The sequence below is a fragment of the Solanum pennellii genome, chromosome 4 (genome assembly GCF_001406875.1).
Source record: "Solanum pennellii chromosome 4, SPENNV200".
In the NCBI taxonomy this organism is placed as follows: domain Eukaryota; kingdom Viridiplantae; phylum Streptophyta; class Magnoliopsida; order Solanales; family Solanaceae; genus Solanum; species Solanum pennellii.
In genome coordinates this window covers 2,215,635-2,232,060 of record NC_028640.1, presented here as the reverse complement: position 1 = coordinate 2,232,060, position 16,426 = coordinate 2,215,635, and the positions used below count along the sequence as shown (strand labels likewise).

The 16,426-nt window shown below is 28.0% G+C and overlaps 1 protein-coding gene across 1 annotated transcript; it reads left to right on the top strand.

The window, feature by feature from the left end:
- Positions 1-9,468: 9,468 nt before the first annotated feature.
- Positions 9,469-13,111, top strand: LOC107015854 (serine/threonine-protein kinase BRI1-like 2). Its single transcript, XM_015216274.2, has one exon. It carries the CDS (start codon positions 9,602-9,604, stop codon positions 12,980-12,982), a length of 3,381 nt encoding a protein of 1,126 aa, XP_015071760.1. The 5' UTR covers positions 9,469-9,601; the 3' UTR covers positions 12,983-13,111.
- The last annotated feature ends 3,315 nt before the right edge of the window (positions 13,112-16,426 follow it).

Genomic DNA, 16,426 nt, shown 5'->3' with positions numbered 1-16,426 from the left:
GATAAAGTTTTGACCATGACAAAGTTTGAATTACAATGTCTAATTGCAATTTATTTGTTTATTTAGAAAGAAGCTACTTTCATTATTAATTATCATACAATAGAAATGTTTGATTACATAAAAATTGATCTTTTGAGGATTGGTGGCTTAGCTCCCATTGCTTATAATGAAGTATGGGTTTTGGCCCTAATGATACTCACACAAAAAAGGTGACTATTTGTCACATTTCGAGTTCGAATACGCAATCACATCAGTACGTAATTAAATTTAAACTGCTCATATATGTGGCAATTCAACGATTCCGAATATGATCACATCAGTAATTGAGTCTGAAGTTCTGAACTCGTCATAAATATGACAATTCGATGCACATGACATATAAATATAATGATTCATGATTCGCGTAAACATCTAATGTTCAGAAAGTTGAGCGATGGGGTCTGACCCTCGTGACAACAAACAAAAGGAGGGAGACTATTATATTCCTTACATTCGAGTCTAAATGTAATCACATTATGTAGTATAGTTGAATATGAAATAGTCTTTATATGACAATTTGATACATATACCATATAATGATTCATAATTCGTGCAAACATATACGTTAAATAAACCACAAAATTCATAAAAGATGTATAACAATACATATACTCATACCTTTTTTACTCATAATTTAATTGAATTTCAACTAATTACAAAAGTTTAAGAAGTTACAAGAAATAGAATTATCAAATAGACAATGATACTATTAAATTCTTTAAAGTAAGTATATATGTGGGATCCGTTAAATCAATAATAATTGCAAGCGTGATAAAGATTCTTTTTAAGTCAAAACAACTTTTATCTTTTTCATATTTTTATTTTTTACTATAAGATTTATTTTCCCATTTATCTTTTATAAAAAAAAAGAAGAAGATAATATCATAATATGCCAATGAGTTAACTAACCTTGCCTTTACATTGACCATTAATAAAAGTTGGTAGTTTTTTTAATTTTATTTAATTATGTGAGGTTTTATCACTTTTATATAGTTAAAAAAAAATTATTTTTATCCTTTTAACTATTCACAAGCCATGCGCATTGGGTATTAAAAATATTAATCTTTCAATCATTAAAAAGAAGCACTAAATCTTAATAAGGTTCACTTCTAATTTACTTTTTTGGTTACCATTCATATTTTATTTGAAGATATTAGGCTTTTAATTATTCAATTAAAAGTTAAACGAAAGTGAGTTATATTACTAGCAAATATTTTTGAATATCAATCGAAATTGTTATTACTATTAGAAACATTTTTTTTCCGACGTGAATTAATGAAAAATTTGTGTTATAGAATATAATTTTTCGATTCATCTCCCGTTGAACCAATCAACCGCAAAAAAATATATGGTGAAAAATCGAGCGGAAAACTTTCTAGTTTTTGGTGTGAAAATATTATTATATTACTTTTCTTACCTTACCGATCCAAACAAAATATCTCTAAAAAATAATTGTGAAATCATATTTTCTTTTAGGTCCAAATTGTTTATATTTTATTATTTTAAGTTAGTGAATGAAAATGGAGGTAAAATACATTTTAAATTGCACCGTTCCACCTTCCCATTTTAATTTGATATACTTAAAAACAAAATCTTCAAATTTAATTTCTCTTATCATTTTTATATTGTTCGAACTCACGTTAAAGTTCGATATTGCTATTACAGAACATTTTTTCTAATCTATCTTGCGAAAAATTAATCTGAAAGAAATTAAACTCCTTAAATTAAAAGTCAATATATAAACTCTTTTACGTCAAGAATATCGACTGTGCAATTTTTGGCTGGATTTATGAAGATTTTGTGTGGAAAAAACCCACTCATAAATCCAATCATTTTATTTTATTGTAAGGTCCACTAAATACAATTTTTGTAATAATAAATATCATATAATGATTAAATGGATAGGATGTGGTAACACTTTTCAAACGGTCAAAATATAATCTATACTTTATTAAAATATATTGAATGATATATATATATGTTAGATAGTAGGACCTTCAAGAAAGTAATTAGACTTTAGGGTACTAAGATAAATAAATATTTGATAATATTTGAATAATTTTCACTTCTATTAATAATTTTTTAAAAAGTTTTAATGATATCATTGGTTGAAAATTTTACAAGATCACTTAAGATAGAAAATGTAACCATCTTCATAATTCTTTATGAATCGACTTACATGAAATTTATCTTTATCTTTTATTAGAAAAAGATCAAAAATTAATTTGTCTATTTGCTATTCATGTGACCATTGGTCTAAAATAAATATTCTCGTGGTTTTAAAAATATCGTTTTTGCAAGTGATCATAACATAAGTCTAATGAGATGATAATTTGATCCTTTTTAAAAAAAAATTAAAAATGATAATTTAACATGAGTCCGGAGCATAAAGGATATAAAATATTAACAAAAATTTCAAAACGGTATATAAAATTTTATATTAATCAAAACGGCAAAATTGCTGGAACAATAGCGATTTCCTCCGCCGGAAAAATGAAAATCGCTGCCTAGATTTTCTTGATTTTTTTTTTACAATCACATTTTAACTGCAGCGATTTTGCTTTTTCCGGCAGAAGAAATCGCTGTTGTTCCAGCGATTTTACTATTTTAGTTAATATAAAATTTTATATACCGTTTCAGAATTTTTATTAATATTTTATATCCTTTAGGCTCCGAACTCAATTTAACACGTGAAGTTTACTCGTATTAAATTAAACGATACTGATATCATGTGCAATTTTCAACCTTATTACATTATCTCAAATTCATCGTTTTTTCTTGTCCTCTTTTGCTTTTTATAATTAGTTACCTTCAAAGCAAAAGATTATTGGTTTTTTTTGTATTTGTATACTCCTCTCTAGTTAAATAATATAGTGATACAACCCTAAGTATGATTAATTAAGGAGTTCACATTATTGTGATATCAAAAACCTAAAGATCCTATTGTTGAGTACGTTCTAATTTTTTTTCAATCAACTTATTGTTGAGTTTCTACTAGGGTGGAAAAATCAAAACCAATTCGCTCAGCTCGTCCGATTTATTTAAGTTTGGATTGATTATTGACCCGTCAACTCATTAGCTTAACCCATTAAAAATTGTGTTGATATCATGCAACTCGAATTGACTCATGAGAAATGCTATTAAAATATTTTAATTTTTTTTCTAATTTGATATGCTATATATAGGCTATAGTCATAATAAAGAAAAAAAATTAATTTTATTAGGTACTAAAATAGTTTAAAAAAACAAATAAAACAATTAAGTTTAGTAAAAATTATATTAGATTGGATCTTGATCCATCTTATAACCCATTATCTAACCCATTTCGATCCTAAAAAAATGGATTATATTGAGTCTTGACCTAATTATTGTCTTAACCCATTATGACCTGCCATTTTGAATGAGTAAAGGCTATGAAGATATAATTAAGGGATTTGAAAATTTGCCTTTTTAGTTTTCCTAGGAGGAAAAATGTATAAAATATATTATAATAACAATAAATAATCAGTGACATAAAGAAACATTTTTACAACCATCTATAAGACACATGATTTAATCTAAACTTTTCATTTTGACAGTATTACTCATATAATTAAGACACTTAATGTGATTCAAACTTCAGTTTCTATGTTATCTTTTGTGATTTATATAAAATACTTGTACTTCTTTCTAAATTTTTGCTCTTGATGATACTAGAACCATTTTAGTGACTAGGAGTTGACTGAAATTCAATTCTTATGGAGTTTTGTGCCTATATTCTTCATAATATTGCTTAAAATATCACTATATTTTTAATAATATTATTTACAAATAGTTTCATAGAAGGGAAGAATTTTATCTATTGAATTTATTATGCGAGGAAGGAAGAATTTTATCTATTCACACTTTATATACAAGTTACCTAAAAAATCAATCCATCCATAAAAAAAATATATATTATGATAAACCTACTTTTTGTTGCTTAATATTGGCAAATTAATATACTCATATTCATGAAAGATAGGTTGATATATGTAACCTAATATTAAGATTAAACATTAAGATTAACCGTATTTTGAATCTTTGAAATAATTCCTAATCTTTTCTGATAATTATCTTTTGGCAATCATCATATACATCTTATTACCAATTGCACTTATATCTTAACCTAATATATAATTCTAAAAGTCTACTAAGAATGTTTAATGACACCACTTTCATTTCAATAATTTCACTTATATCCTAACCTAATATATAATTCTAAAAGTCTACTAAGAATGTTTAATGACACCACTTTCATATCAATAATTTCACTAAATAATTCTAATATATTTGTTGAATCATGTGTCGAGAATGCTAGTTCTGAGTTAAGTGATTTAATAATGATTTGAATTACTTTGAATTGCTTCAAAATAATATTTTATTTTTGAAATTGAATTTGAATTTATAACTATTCAATCTCTCTCAATTCAAAATTACAATAGTAATTAACTATATCTTGATAATGACGTGCACTTTTTTAATTATGCTATTAATTTTGACACACATACCTGATTTTGGAATGGTAGTTTAAATTGTAATTAAGTTAATTTTTAGAATATATAAATATATTATATTTTGAAATTATTTCATACAAACTATAAAAAACAGTATTTGAAGTTTGGCAAATTTTAGATATCTTTTGTCTAAAATGTAACCTTGTTAAAGAATCAAACTTCAAATATATATAGAGAGAGTACTAACTTCAAGCATTTTAATGTGAAGTTCAGACTTCAGATGATAAACAAAATTTTGGTAAAAAATAGCAACTTATTTTTTGAATTTTAACTATCCATTACACGATTCAACCCCTAAATTTATCTAAAAAATGTAAAATGTAAGTTTCAAATATCATAAACAAAATTTCATCATCAAATTATTAGAATAACACAAATCTAACAATTCGTTTTGCAAGGACTAGTTATTTGCCAATGCTTTCAAGCTTTTCTAACAACACCCTCTCAATTTGAGTTTACTTTTCGTATTCGAAATTCAAGATCTATTTCTTTAAAACATTATACGTCAATTCCTTTAAAGGGATAAAAATATCATTATACAATAACTAAGAGAAAAAAGAAAAGGAAGAGGAATTTTATCTGAAGTTGATCAAGTTACGTATATATTGAATCTCAGTTAAATTTTTGAATAAACATATTAAATAAAATGATCAAATAGGGTGTTTCATCAATTTTAAAGGTAATTTGCTTCCTCATGTGATGTAGGAAAAAATCTCAAATTCTGAATTACTTTTTAAGATTGAACTAAATTCAGATTTCATTTCTTATCATAAAAAAATATCACATATTCATCTTAAAATAACATATTTTTTTTTATCACATATTCATCTTAAAATAACATATTTATAAAAATCAATTGACAAAAAATAACTTATTGACACATATAAGGCATCAAATTCATGAACTAGCTAGCTAGCAACACAAATATATTAAACATAGACCAAAATAATTATTTTTTTTCATAGGCAATGAGTGTAAACACAGACTATACATCACAAGATCCTTTTGATCATAACACAAACCATTTAAAAATGTTATCAAATTCTGTGCTTGCTCTCAAATATATAGATTCATTGGATGTTAACAAATAGTAGTAATAATTAAGACCTGTGATTTATTTTTTTTTACAAAAATAAAAATGCCAGAAAAGACCAATGGTCCAAGGATCCCAAGCATGCTGATCTTGCAATAAAATTTTATATTATATGATAAATATTGAAAAATATAATGAGTAAATTAGTGTTTGTGGGGCTCATAACCAGCTAGTAAAAAGTTAAACTTTATTAGAGAACCAACAAGGTTTTGAATCTTGGATAAAAAGGTATTTATATTTTTTTTTTAAAAAATTATTATTTCATTTATTTTTAAAAAAGGAGTTGATAAAATTTTTTAGCATTTCAATTATGAACAAATTCTGATTTTAATTTCTGTGATATTAGATTAAGCATATTTTATTTAATTGATCAAAATATGCATTTTATTCTTTGGTTGTGATATTTAACCATTTTACCATGTAATTATACATGTATTATGTTAAACTTGTACTATTCATTACTTCACATTAATGGTATACAAAACATATTGTATAATCAACATTTCACTATAACAATAAATTTATCATATTATGTTATATAGTATGTATTTTTACAGTATCAAAAATATTATTCAGATAAATAATGTAATTATAGTGATGTTTGATTGCAATTTTTTTTATAAAAAATTCAATTATAATACACTTTCATAGGATCAAAAACTACAAAAATTAGTTAATTATATTCATTTCTATATTTTAATAAATCACTAGCAAGATAATAAAAAGTAGGGGGGAAAAGGTGGCAAAAAATAAATTGAGAACATCATAGTCACCTATGCCATTAACCATAAGAGCTCATTGATGTTGTTCCTTTGTGGCCCCTATCCTATATATTTTTTTATATAAATAAAAATAATAAAAGAATTTTTTAATTGAAAATAGCTTTTTTAATTATTGGTTATATATCAAGCTTTTGCACTATGTTAATGATTCTAATCTAGACACTATATCTTTAGTAAAGCAAAGTAAAATTAACAAATCCCAATTTGGATCATCATTAGATTCTTTTAATTTGAGTAATTATTCTAATTTCTCTACATATTTTAACATCAATTAATCTGCTAGAACTTAGCTGTTGTGTTATTAACAACCCCCAAATGTGAATTAATTTATATTATTATTATTATTATTTCATTATTTAGTTGTGAGTTGTATCATATAACACATATGAAAGTTTGTCTTGAGAATAATTTTACTTTTAGGATCTAAGTGTTTTTTTTACCATAATATAATTTCATTTTCAAAGTTTAAATTCAAAAAAGATAGTTAAAAATATATTTAGACGTTGATTTGAGTTTAATTAAATTTTCTATGGTATGAAGTTGAGTTGAGCCGAGGACGATCAAGCTTGAGCTAAGTATAATGAGCTCGAACTGAATCAAGCTAGATTTTAATTGAAAAAAATTAAATTTAGCTAAATACAAACATATCGAGCTATAAGTCAATTCGACTAGTTGTCCAATCTAATTAAGAATATAAAAATACTTGTTATAATATATCAAAGTAAAATAACTTCGAACAATATTTTCAAAGACTCAAACTCGATATTTTATTTTATTTTAGTATATAGTATGTGAAACCAAGGACATTATAAGATCCTGTAGAAAATTTGATCAAAAGGAACATTCTCACGCTCACTGACAAGATATGACACATTTCACGTTGGATCTAACACACTTCATTTTATGTTCCCTTTTTTTATTAATCTTTTTTTTATTTATAAAATTAATTTAAATTTTGATCAATTTATAAAATTATATATTTCGTTGGATAATTTTTTTTAAAAAAAGAAAAACTCTAAAACCAAGTTTATTAAAAAAATAATTTAATAAGTGACATTTTATGTTTATTTCGAGTCAGGTCGTCACTTCTAATCGGACCTTTATATTATTTTTATTGATTACGTATAAATGCAATTCATTTTTTTTTTTAAAAAGAAATTTACTTCCCACTATTAATAATTTATTTTAAAAAATATATTTTTGATGAAAAAATATTTTTAGTTGTATTAAAACACATTTTATGTAAAAAAATATTTTTTTCCCTCTTTTAAAGCGGCACCGATCTTTGGATACACTTTTTGTCTGTGGACCCTTTTGACCAAAAGTCAAATCCTCCCGTATTTTATGCCATTATTATTATTATTATTATTTTATTTTTCAAAACACATTTTGTAGATATTTTTTAAAAACCTAATTTGGGGTTTTTTTTGGGGATAAGGGCTAAAATATTTTGATTTTTATTCTTAATTTAAACATTTTGATTTTTATAATATTTTTAGAAATTAAATTAGGTTGACTTTTGATAATTGTGTAGACTCCTCTTAGTTTTTTATCAACAAATTTTGATTATAATTATTTTTGGAATCTAGACAAATATCATGTATGATAATAAACTCATTATATGTATAGAAATAGCCTCCATTTTGAATTTCAGAGATATTATTTAATCTTATATATTTGTGAAAAACATAATGAATGATTGTGGCATTTTTATGCCTTATTAGGTTGGTGTTTTCTATATCCAAAAATTAATATAAATATTATAAAACAATATATCTTATAATTGAAATTATTTGAAAAATCATTATCACAATTCAAAAGAGAAAGAACTAAATGATAGTAGTATCACATAAAATGAGGTAGATGAACAATATTTATCGTTTATCTCTTTAGGAACTTTTTTATTTTACTATATCTTTAATTTCGAATCAGTATTATATATATTTTTAATTTGACTTTGATAATTTTTTCATGAGACTAGTGAATATTTTTCACATTTTACAAATGAAATGAAAAATATAAGATGCAGAAGAAAATAAAAGTATTTATCTTAAGAAAATTGTTCCAAAATAAGCAATTGAAGATTGACAAACAAAGTGGTAATATTGGAAAAATTACAATTACTCATTTTATCAATACGAATTAAAAGTGAATTATATATGCAGTATATATGAACTATAATTGTTTTTTGAAATATATTATGTTTGTTTGATAAAAATTTGCCACAATGTATTATAAGTGTATTAAAATGTGTGATAAATGTATTATCCATTATTAAAACTTATATTTTATGTGAATAAAAAAATTATTTTTTATAAAATGTATTAAACTTGTATTATAAATAAATTAAAAATGATCGAGTAAAAAAGAAAATGTTACTGCTATAAATACTTTTTTATTTTAATATATTTATGTTAGTTTCCCTATAAAGTTATGATATTAGAAAAAATATTTAATTCTATATCCTTTAAAATATCTAATTATATGGACCTACAAAGGGAAAAAAAAAGAATATTAATTGAAAATAGATAATTGCTTTAGCACTATTAAAATTACATCACCTACCAAGACTTTAGTGTAATAGTTCAATTCATTACTTCTTCTTTTTTTATTCCTCTTATGTTCCCTCCTTTTTCCATTTACAAAAATCTTCATTCAACAAATTAACACAAACACTTTTACTTGAGTCGAGAGTCTATCGAAAATAATTTTTCTACCTCTCAAGGTAAGGATAAGGTCTGAATATCCTCCTCATACCTCATTTGTCGGACTATATGTACTAAGTTGTTATTGTTGTACGCAAACACATACACTATAAGTTGAGCTAAGGTCTATTGAAAATCGTTTTTTTTTTGTATCTTTTAAGGTAGGAGTAAAGTCTGTTTATATTCGTGGTTGTTATACACAAACACAAAATAAATAAAAAAAAGGAATGGCAACTACTTTTTAAAAAGTTAGTTCTTCTAACTTTGCACTATTGAGGAATTTTTCTCATCATAGTACAAAGCACTCTTTGTGCTCCTTTTGACATTCATTTTCTTCTCAAAAAAAAAAAAACACAATCATCTTTCAACACATCACTAAAGCTTACTCTCTAAGCTCTCTACTTGTTTCTTCTTTCATTTTTTTCTTATCTATGTTCTCTATTCATCATGGACAACATGAACACCAACTCTGCTCTAACATTGATCATTTTCTTGTTTTTTGCCTTGGTTCTTGCATCCGTAAACGCGGTTGTTTCCTCCATCAAAACTGATGCTGAATCACTCTTGTTATTCAAGAACATGATACAAAAAGACCCTTCTGGTGTTTTATCAGGATGGGAACTTAAAAACAATCCATGTTCATGGAATGGTGTAACTTGCAATAGTCTTGGAAGAGTAACAATTCTTGATCTTCAACAATCTGAACTTGTTGGAGAGGTTTCTTTTTCTCCTTTCAATTCTCTGGATATGTTAACTGTCCTTAATTTGTCATCGAATTCGTTTTATGTAAATGCATCAACTTCTTTAGCTCAGCTACCTTATAGTTTGAAACAACTTGAACTTTCATTCACTGGCTTAGCAGGCTATGTACCTGACAACTTGTTTGCAAAATGTCCAAATCTTGAATATGTTAGTCTTTCTTTTAATAACATAACAGGTTCTTTGCCTCAGAATTTCTTGTTGCATACTGATAAGTTACAGTATCTTGCAATGGACTATAATAATCTTACAGGATCAATATCTGATATCAAGATTGAGACTTGTAATTCATTGTTACGTCTCGATTTGTCAGGGAATCAGATAATTGATTCAATTCCTTCAGCTCTATCTAATTGTACAACACTTCAAGAATTGGTTTTGGCTGATAATTTATTCTCTGGTTCAATTCCTAGTTCATTTGGTGAGCTTAAAAGTTTGCAAAGATTGGATCTTTCTAAGAATCATTTGTCCGGTTGGATACCGTCTGAGTTAGGAAACTCATGTAGTTCACTTGTGGAACTCAAATTCTCTAACAACAATATCACTGGTTCAATCCCGAATTCCTTCTCATCATGTTCTTCTCTTCAGAATCTTGATTTGTCGAATAATAATCTAACCGGTCCATTCCCTGATTCTATCCTACAGAATTTAGCTTCTTTAGAGTCTTTGCAAATGAGTAGTAACAAGATTTCTGGTTCATTTCCTGCTTCTCTTTCATATTGCAAGAAACTACGCGTCGTAGACTTTAGCTCCAACATGATCAATGGGATAATTCCAACAGACTTATGCCCTGGTGCTTCATCATTGGAAGAGCTGAGAGCACCTGATAACTCCCTTTATGGTCCAATTCCATCTCAACTGTCTCAATGTTCACAGCTCAAGATAATTGATTTTAGCTTGAACTATTTGAACGGTTCGATACCATCAGAGCTAGGAAAACTTGAGAATCTTGTGCAGCTTATTGCTTGGTACAATAGTTTGGAAGGGAACATACCGGCAGAGTTGGGAAAATGCAGCAACTTGAAGAATCTTATACTTAATAATAACTACTTGAGTGGGAAAATTCCTGTTGAGTTGTTTAATTGTGGTAATCTTGAGTGGATTGCACTCACAAGTAATGGACTAAGTGGTGAGATTCCTAAAGAATTTGGCCATCTTTCAAGGCTGGCTGTTTTGCAGCTAGCAAATAACAGTTTGAGTGGTCAGATTCCAAGTGAATTAGTCAATTGTAGTAGCTTGGTTTGGTTGGATCTGAGTAGCAATAGGTTAACCGGGGAGATCCCACCGCGACTTGGTAGGCAGCAAGGGGCTAAAGCATTGAGTGGGATTCTTTCAGGTAACACTTTGGTGTTTGTTCGAAATGTAGGGAATTCGTGCAGAGGCGTTGGAGGATTGCTTGAGTTTTATGGGATACATCCTGAAAGGCTTTTACAGGTTCCATCACTAAAGAGTTGTGATTTCACTAGGCTGTATTCTGGTCCGGTTCTTAGTGCTTTTACTCGGTATCAGACTATCGAGTACCTTGATCTTTCGTACAATGAGCTTCGTGGTAAAATCCCTGATGAATTTGGTGATATGATAGCTTTGCAAGTTCTTGTTATATCACACAACCATTTGTCAGGAGAGATTCCTTCATCACTTGGAGGGCTAAAGAATTTGGGAGTGTTTGATGCATCACATAACAGATTGCAGGGTCAAATTCCTGATTCGTTTTCGCTTCTTTCTTTCTTGGTGCAGATTGACTTGTCTAATAATGAATTGACAGGACAAATTCCACAAAGGGGTCAGCTTAGTACACTTCCTGCAAGTCAATATGCAAACAATCCAGGACTCTGTGGGGTTCCGTTATCCGAATGCCAGTATAACTCACCTGCCACGAATACTGGAGACGTAGGAGGAGAAAAAAGAAGTTCAGCTGCATCATGGGCTAACAGCATTGTTCTTGGAGTTCTCATTTCCATTGCCTCAGTATGCATTTTGATAGTTTGGGCTATTGCTATGCGTGCAAGGCGAAGAGAGGCTGAAGGGGTGAAAATGCTTAGTAGTTTGACTACTAACTATGCAGCTTCAGCATGGAAGATTGACAAAGAGAAGGAGCCATTAAGCATCAATGTAGCAACTTTCCAAAGACAACTTAGGAAGCTGAAGTTCTCACAACTTATCGAGGCCACGAATGGATTCTCAGCTGCAAGCCTCATCGGTTCTGGAGGATTCGGAGAAGTCTTCAAGGCAACGTTGAAAGATGGATCAAGTGTTGCAATCAAGAAGCTCATCAGGTTAAGTTGCCAAGGCGACCGAGAGTTCATGGCTGAAATGGAGACATTAGGAAAGATCAAGCACAAGAACCTTGTACCCCTCTTAGGATACTGCAAGGTTGGTGAGGAAAGACTTCTAGTTTACGAGTTCATGGAATACGGCAGCCTAGAAGAAATGCTACACGGGAAGACAAGAACACGCGATAGAAGGATCTTAACATGGGAGGAAAGGAAAAAAATAGCCAGAGGAGCAGCCAAAGGACTCTGCTTCCTTCACCACAATTGCATCCCACACATCATACACCGCGACATGAAGTCAAGCAACGTGCTATTAGACAACGAAATGGACGCTAGGGTGTCTGATTTTGGGATGGCGAGGCTGATAAGCGCGCTGGACACACACCTCAGTGTGTCAACACTAGCAGGTACACCAGGATATGTACCACCTGAGTACTATCAGAGTTTTAGGTGCACGGCAAAGGGAGACGTGTACTCGTTTGGAGTCGTGCTTCTTGAGCTCTTGACAGGTAAAAGGCCAACAGATAAGGAAGATTTTGGTGATACAAACTTGGTAGGATGGGTGAAAATGAAAGTAAGAGAAGGGAAATCAATGGAAGTAATTGATCAAGAATTGTTATCAGTGACTAAAGGGAATGATGAAGCAGAAGTTTTAGAAGTTAAAGAGATGGTAAGGTACTTAGAGATAACAATGCAATGTGTAGAGGATTTTGCATCAAAAAGGCCTAATATGTTACAAGTTGTGGCTATGTTGAGAGAACTTATGCCTGGAAGTAGTTCAAGCAACAGTGGCTAAACACAAAACCAAAAACCAAAAGAATGTAAAATTCTTTCTTGTTTTGTTTGTGCAAGTATTCATCTGCATTTGTATTTAGTCAACAACTTTCTCTTATTTTTTTGCAATATTATTCCCATGTTTTTGAGAGTTTTGTGTATATTTCTCTTATTTGTATTGATAACATGTACTAATAATGTATCTCAATGCTTAACCATAAATATGTATATACAATTTTCACTAAACTAACTCAAGAATGTGAAAGATTTATATATGGTATCGTAATATGGAATCATGAGATGAAATTGAAGTTTTGTTTGGACATGTGATATGAAATTTTGGTGTTGCATATATTTCTCACAAACATAAAAATCACATAAGTTCTAAAACTATTAAAATGGCCCCAATTGTTTATTTAATATTATCAAATAAACAAAAAATCATAAAATCGTATAATAAATTATTACAAAGTTATTTGTTCTCCACTTAAGTAATTGTTTCATCTATATATTTGAGTAAAAATGAAACACCTTTCACGGGCTCTTCAGGATTTTATTACTCTAACAATCGTGAAGTGTGAGTGAAAGTAACTATTTGTTAGTGAGAATAATAAATTTTATGTCGGTGAGAATAATAAATTTTAAAAAGTAATGATGTGATCATAAATTTTATTTGCATTTTTTTGAAATAAATGGTTAGTATATATAAATGTGGGGTTGTTTTAACAAAATATAAACTCGCGGATCAATTTTTATATTAAAATAACTCAAATCATGATTTGGTATTCTCATATGATTCCATATCATGATTTTTGGAGAATATGATATCACATCTCATGATGTGGAATCATGAGATGAAATCAACGTAAAATGACATGTCCAAACCCTAATTCCATCTCATAATACCATATCGTGATATGGTATTACATGGCCAAACGCCTACTACGATAGTTGTGTAGAAAAAAAAAGGTGGGGTGGGGGTGGGGGCAGAACATATAAACAAAAAATGAAAAACATTGTATTCATGCACATACAACTCATTCTAATTAAAATCGCGTGTATACAATATTTGATTATAACTGTGTATATATATATTATGTATATATTTTTCAAAGCAAAAGTTAAATGTATGTGTGTCAAATTGTACAGAAAATGATAAAACAATGTATCCATGTCCATACAACATCTCATTCTAATTGAAATCGCGCGAATAGAATATAAGATTATGACTGTGTATATGTATATTATGTATATATTTTCAAAGCATAAGCTAAATATTCGTATGTATGTCCAATTGTACAGAAATAAAGGATTTTGGAGATTTTAAAAAGTAATATGAAATAGTGGAAATAAGTGAAATAAAAAATGTGTATTTCTGTAATTTGTTCTTATTTTTTTGATTATCGAGTTTGATCGAATTCAAAGTAACTGGGCTAAGAGTTTTGGGCTTTGATGTCAAAAGGACATCGAGACTTTGGTGCTATAAAATTTGAAGCCCAAGGTATAGACTCCAAGTCTCATTTATTTCATTTGAGAATTTTCACGGTCTCAATTTATTTGAATTTCGCAAATCAAAAAAATTTAATCGGGCATAGAGTCTTTAAATATTTCAAAATAAAATTTTATATTTAAAATTAACTTAAAAGTATTATATAATACAATAATTAATAAAATTTAAGATATTTAGATAATATATGAAAACATATACGGTCAACGAATTTTTTTGTTTGAATTCGAAATTTCGATTATACAAATTGGGACAAAGAATGTATATATAATGTGGTAACTGTTTATAATAATTCAACATATCTAGAGCTATTAAAAACTTTAATATATTGCTATTTTAATGGGAAAATGCACAAGTATCGTATCCCCTAGATTATGACCGAAATCACAGAAACACATTAACTAAACTAAGGTCCTATAACCCCCTGAGCTTATTTTTTTAGTAATTTTGTGCACCTTTTTCACTTACGTGGCATCCAAATATCTTTCACGCGCCTCAATTGCGTAGGATCACGGAGTGTGTCCCGTAAGACAAAATGTGCACAAAATTACAAAAATAATAAGTTCAGGAGATAATATATAGGACCTTAGTTTAGTTAAGACGTATTTCTGAAATTTCGATCTTAGTCTAGAAGATACTTGTGCATTTTTCTTATTTTAATTGATCTTAATTCCTATCAATTTCAATTTTTTCTTATAAATTTGTTATCTAACTAATGGAAAATTATAACGGCGATATGTGCTACCAATAACGCAATACCAGATTAATTAAAGTATACAATAAAATTAATTTGATTCCTTAATTACAAGTGAATAATTACAAAAACTTAAATTCCATTTTAAGGTCAATTATTCACATCACATTAAGCCATTTTTTTGTCACCTCTAATTTTTTCTATTATACGATTTCTAAAACAGTGTTTTTATTTCCTTTTTATTTTCAACTTGTGCCTATATGGACAAAAGCAAAAGTTATAAAATAACTAGACAAAAACAGTGGGAAACTCCAAAATTCTGACTTTTTTTATTTATTTTTCGTCCGTTGTTCGATACTCATATAGGAATCCGTCTAAATTTGGATTCGTATTGATTTTTTAAAAAAAATTGAAGGTAAAACGCTCACTAATAAAGGCGATTACGTATTCGAGTCCTCTAGTAAAGGATGAAAAATTACTTAGCTTATTGATGGTAAAAATGCAATTACAATCGAAAACCAAAAATAAAGAAAATAAAACATTTGAATCCATCTTTGTATGGTTTACAAGATGTACATTACGCTAAATTGTGTGAATTTTGATTGAACCGATAAATTTTAAAAAAAAACTAGAAAAACATTTCTTATCAATTAAATTGAAAATGAAATTGTTGAATATCTTTATTTGATTAACCGAAAAAATGATGATAAATATCCTATTAGTTTAAGTATCAATTTAATACATATCTCGATTTAACATATCTACCCACCAATAAATACGATATTTATGCGCTATGTGAGTAGCCCTAATTTCTACTTTGACTTGGATGGTTGCAAATAACTTGTGTTTGTAAACGTAGCCGGCAAACTAATTTTTTTTGTACTATCCAAAAATCCAATAATAAAAAGACTAAACTAAAATATCGAAAAAATAATTGACGTATCGAATTAAAATAAGATTTCACATTGACATTTTTGATACATTGATTTCTCATAATAATATAAAATATGCTATGGTTCAAAAAGTATTACTCTATTGGAATAAGTTAACATATCAGTATTAGAAATATATGTTTTTCATGGTGAGTTAGTTAAAATTTTATGTTATGAGATAAGATTTTTTTCATTCATTTTTTATCAAACCCACTAAATAATAAAATATATGGTAAGAAATAGATTTTCACTGAAATATTAAAAAGTTTCTTATTTAATCTGAGTGAAATTCTACTTTTTTCTCTCACTTGATTCCATATATATATATATATA

Coding starts and splice junctions, on each gene's coding strand:
- LOC107015854 (XM_015216274.2), top strand. CDS start 9,602: ATGGACAACATGAACACCAACTCTGCTCTAACATTGATCATTTTCTTG.